General features: G+C 39.9%; 1 protein-coding gene across 2 annotated transcripts; it reads left to right on the top strand.

The window, feature by feature from the left end:
• The first annotated feature begins 919 nt into the window (after positions 1-919).
• LOC125581907 (protein DYAD-like) lies at positions 920-4,272 on the top strand. Of its 2 annotated transcripts, none has more exons than XM_048748108.1 (8): positions 920-1,324; positions 1,605-1,686; positions 1,764-1,864; positions 1,944-2,650; positions 2,722-3,105; positions 3,205-3,322; positions 3,392-3,475; positions 3,620-4,272. In XM_048748108.1, the coding sequence occupies exons 1-8, from the start codon at positions 1,232-1,234 to the stop codon at positions 3,995-3,997; spliced, it is 1,947 nt and encodes a 648-aa protein (XP_048604065.1). In that variant the 5' UTR covers positions 920-1,231; the 3' UTR covers positions 3,998-4,272. The 2 variants fall into 2 exon arrangements, with proteins under 2 accessions (XP_048604065.1, XP_048604064.1); XM_048748107.1 differs by having other exon boundaries at positions 921-1,324; positions 1,758-1,864.

A 4,272-nucleotide genomic window follows, 5' to 3' on the forward strand; every position in this document is an offset into this window, starting at 1 on the left:
TATTAAATATACCATATTTTCATGCAAATTGAATTATGACAAGCGAATTTGTGTGAATGAAAAATTTTCATTTTGACAAAAATATATATATGAATGAAGCTAGGTTTGTAATTTTGTTTTGACAAAAAAAATGAAACTTACTTGTTTCGTCAAAAAAAAAATAAACTTACATAAAACAATATTTGTTTTTTTGTAAGCTAACAATATTTTTCCTTTATTGAATATAAATCAATGATTATGAATGTATCAAATCAGATATAGTACGAAAATCTGATTTCAGCTCTAGACTCTAGTAGGAGGCAATAACGGAATGATAACCGCACGCCGCGTGGGTAAGTTGAGCCCAAAAATAATAATATTGAAGCTAGAAAGTAATATAGTATCATTTCAACAAATTAATGATAAACGAATTTAGTGTTGTTTTTGTTTTTGCTTAACGAATTAGTGTTGTTGTAATAATAAAAAAAACGAATTTAGTGTGGATGAAGGAATATAAGTCATATATAATTTGAACAAAATATATGTGAATAAAATTAGGTTTGGTTTTTCCAAAACAAAACTTATATAAATCTACAATATTTCTTTTGTCTAAAAATAGTAAATCAATGATAATGAATAATTGAATACATATGTACGAAATCAAATAAAAAGATTTTGAAATTCTCAAGTGTAGTGTAGTCGGTCCCCGCTGTAGACTCTAGTAGTAGGCAATAACGGAATGAGAACCGCAGGCGCGTGTGTAACACCTCAAAACTACACGGAAACACAAAGTTATTATCAGGTACAGTCGATTCCACATTCCTTCATGTTTTAACACCGTCAAATATCACACAAGTTCAAAAAGTAACACGTGGCATAAATCCATCGCTTCACTGCACAGGCCAATATTTTCTCTACCTTGTAAACGAGCACAGACAAATAAATCGCCGCGAAGGAGCACAGTTACATAGTTACAGGCGGTTTGAGGGTAAAAATGTCAATTAAACTCAGCTTGCAGCGCAGGCAAAAGACTCACGTGACATGCCACACGCATATCAGGCACACACACCACACTCTCCCTTTCTCTCTCTCTCTCTCTCTATATATACGTAGATTTTAACGAAAGCGACATTTCGAAGCTTTTTTTCTTTTCCGTTTCGTCCTTCCTCAGCAGAGAAAAAGCTCTTTTTTTTTTTCCGGTCAGAAAAATAAAATTGTTCGTTTGTTTCCGATTCTCTCTTCCAACGCGTTCATGTTCACTGAATCAGATTTACAGTTTCCGTTACTGATTTTCCAGGGAAATCGAAGGGAAGAAAAGGATCATCGGGAGCAGACGATCATGGTTGTAAGCTTTCTCTCTCTCTCTCTGTATTTAATGAATCCAAACAAACGAAAAAGGGTCTCTTTCTCATGACGATCGAAATAAAATCATCATCGTCGTTGGTCAAGTGATGTTGACAGTGTTTCCTTAGTGTCTCCCACGCGCGCACCTGATAGCGCGTGTGTGTTTATTGTTAGTCAGCTTTTTTCGAAATATATTCTCCAGGCAGGCATCAACTGATTTTCCTCGGAAATTAAAAAAATAAAAAAGTTAAACCTCTGAGTGTACGTACGCTCGTGTGCAGGAAACGATGTTCGTGAAAAGGTATCCGATCAGAGGAGCCTCCGCCGGTAAAAACCCTTCGCCGCCACCGCCTCCGTTGAATGGTAATAACTCTTGTTCTCGCTTTCTCTTCAAACTCCCTTTTTTTTTCTCTGATTATTTTTGTTGGTTATAGTTGCAGTGGCGCACATAAGAGTGGGATCTTACTACGAAATCGATTCCTCCGTCCTCCCTCTGAGATCATCGACGCCGGAGCAGCTCAAATCCATCAGAATCGTCATGGTAATAAAACCTCACGTTTCCTTAATTCTCCTCACGTTTTCTCAAAGACTGATTTATTTTTTATTTTTATTTTGCTCAGGTGAACAAAATCACGGGACGTCACGTGTCTCTCCGGTACCCGAGCATGTACTCACTCATATCGTATTTCGATTTCGCCGCTACTAACCGGACTAAACCGGAGAATAAGAAGAGTGGTGGTAGTCTTCTTCCGGTTCTTGACGAGGGGTATGTGACGACGGCGGATCTAGCCGGAGACTTGCTCTACAGAAGAATCCCACCTCACGAGGTTTCTCTGAGTAGAAAGTCCTGGAGTTTTTGGGTTTCCGACGATTCTCATCCGGCGAAGCACAACGCCGCTAGACTCTATCGCGCGATTTCGCCTGAGGGAAAGTGCTGGTCTGAGCTGAGATCGAGAGGGATGATCAAGTGGGGGAAGAGGTTGCGTGTTCGTTACCAGAGCCGCCATATTGACTATAACAACAAGAGTTGTAGACTCAAGGAGGAAGATGATGTCACTGGTAAGAGGAAGCTAACTGAATCCAGGGCTGAGACTCTCGCTAAGAGGGCTAAGGTGTTTGATCAGAAGAAGGAAAGTCAAATCGTGGTTTATAAGAGGAAAACAGGGGATGAGATTGAAAGCAGTGATCTTCGACCTGAGAAGGATGCAAACGAGAAGAGAAGATTCGCTCAGAGGGCCGACGTATCTGAGCAGAAGAAGGAGAATCAGATTGTGGTTTATACGAGGAGATCAGAGAAGAACTTTATTGACAGATGGTCTGTTGAGAGGTAAAAAAAGAGCATATCTTTAATCATCTCTGAATTTTTGGATTCATCTGATTTTTTGTTTTATGTTGAAGGTACAAACTTGCTGAGAAGAACATGTTAAAAGTGATGAAGGAGAAAAACGCTGTGGTTGGTAACTCCATGCTCAGGGCAGAGTTGAGGTCAGAAGCAAGGAAGCTGATTGGGGACACGGGTCTTTTAGATCATCTGCTTAAGCACATGGCAGGGAAGGTGGCTCCTGGAGGTCAAGACCGGTTTAGGAGAAAGCACAATGCAGATGGAGCTATGGAGTATTGGTTGGAGAGTTCTGATTTGGTTAACTTAAGGAAAGAAGCAGGAGTCGAAGATCCTTATTGGACACCTCCACTTGGTTGGAAGCTTGGTGACAGTCCTACTCAAGATCCTGTCTGCGCTGGAGATATCCGTGACATCAGAGAAGGATTAGCTAGCCTTAAAAGGTACAAATCCAACTTATTTTGCTTGGTTATATGATCATCTCTCTTTCCTTTGTTGTCTTGTAGCAACTGTCCGCTTATGTTTGACTTGGTCTTGAGCAGAGAGATGGAGAAACTCACGTCAAAGAAAGAAGAGGAGGAGCTTGCTATCATGACTACACCTAAATCTTGTGTTACTAGTCAGAACGTACACCATGATAGCATGATGACTCCAGCAAAGGTAAAGAACTCAAAAACATTTCTACCTTGTGATAACTGTCTATTGAACATTTCTGCTGCTTCGTCTCAGGAAATCTACGCTGATCTGCTGAAGAAAAAATCCAAAATTGAGGACCAGCTAGTGATAATTGCAGATACCTTGCGCAAAATGGAGGTAAATATATCCCAAGATTGTGTTTCCAAACACAAACACTCTTCTGGCTAGTTGTAGCTGAACTTACTCAAAAGTGAAACCTTCTATAAAGATGTCACTTTGCTGATGAAACATTTGTGTGTTTGATGGATGCAAATATTGCAGGAAGACATGGGATGGCTTAAGAAAACAGTGGACGAGAACTGTCCTAGAATGCCAGACTCAACGGAGATGCCTTTTCTACTAGAGGATTCACCAATGTTGAAGACACAAGAAGGAGAAGTGAAGGAAAATCAAATCACGGAGTCACCTCAAAAAGCTAGGAATCATAATCGACAAGAACAACCATCACTTATACACAACACTGGTTTCAGAATCTGCAGGCCTGTGGCGAGTTTCTCCTGGCCTAAACTGTCTGCCCTTGTTGCTGCAACTGATACTGATGAGTTTGCTTCTTCGCCTAGTCACCGACCATCTCCCGTCTTGCCTTTTCCATTCACCCTTCGTTCTCCAGAAACTCCAACAAATCTCTTTGACCTTTAAAGCTGTCATCAGTCTTGAGATCTTACTTGCCCTACAAGTAAGCTCTCAATGGTAAACCACAAGCGAGCAGGTTTTTACAACTATCACTTATTATAGAATTTAAGGTACGGAAAATAAGAGAAGGGACCCTTATTCTTATGGGAGCAATAATTGGGATTTTGAATTATTTTTCCTCTTTACTTTATGTCTCATAGAGGGATGTCTTGAATGGACTTTATATATCATAGGAAAATATTTTGAAGATTGAAACAATGGGACCAAATGATTCTGTCTTA

Source organism: Brassica napus, chromosome C2, assembly GCF_020379485.1.
Source record: "Brassica napus cultivar Da-Ae chromosome C2, Da-Ae, whole genome shotgun sequence".
In the NCBI taxonomy this organism is placed as follows: Eukaryota; Viridiplantae; Streptophyta; class Magnoliopsida; order Brassicales; family Brassicaceae; genus Brassica; species Brassica napus.

Coding starts and splice junctions, on each gene's coding strand:
- LOC125581907 (XM_048748107.1), top strand. CDS start 1,232: ATGTTCACTGAATCAGATTTACAGTTTCCGTTACTGATTTTCCAGGGA. Junction 1,687..1,757: donor GCCACCGCCTCCGTTGAATG/GTAATAACTCTT, acceptor TGTTGGTTATAG/TTGCAGTGGCGCACATAAGA. Junction 3,476..3,619: donor ATACCTTGCGCAAAATGGAG/GTAAATATATCC, acceptor CAAATATTGCAG/GAAGACATGGGATGGCTTAA.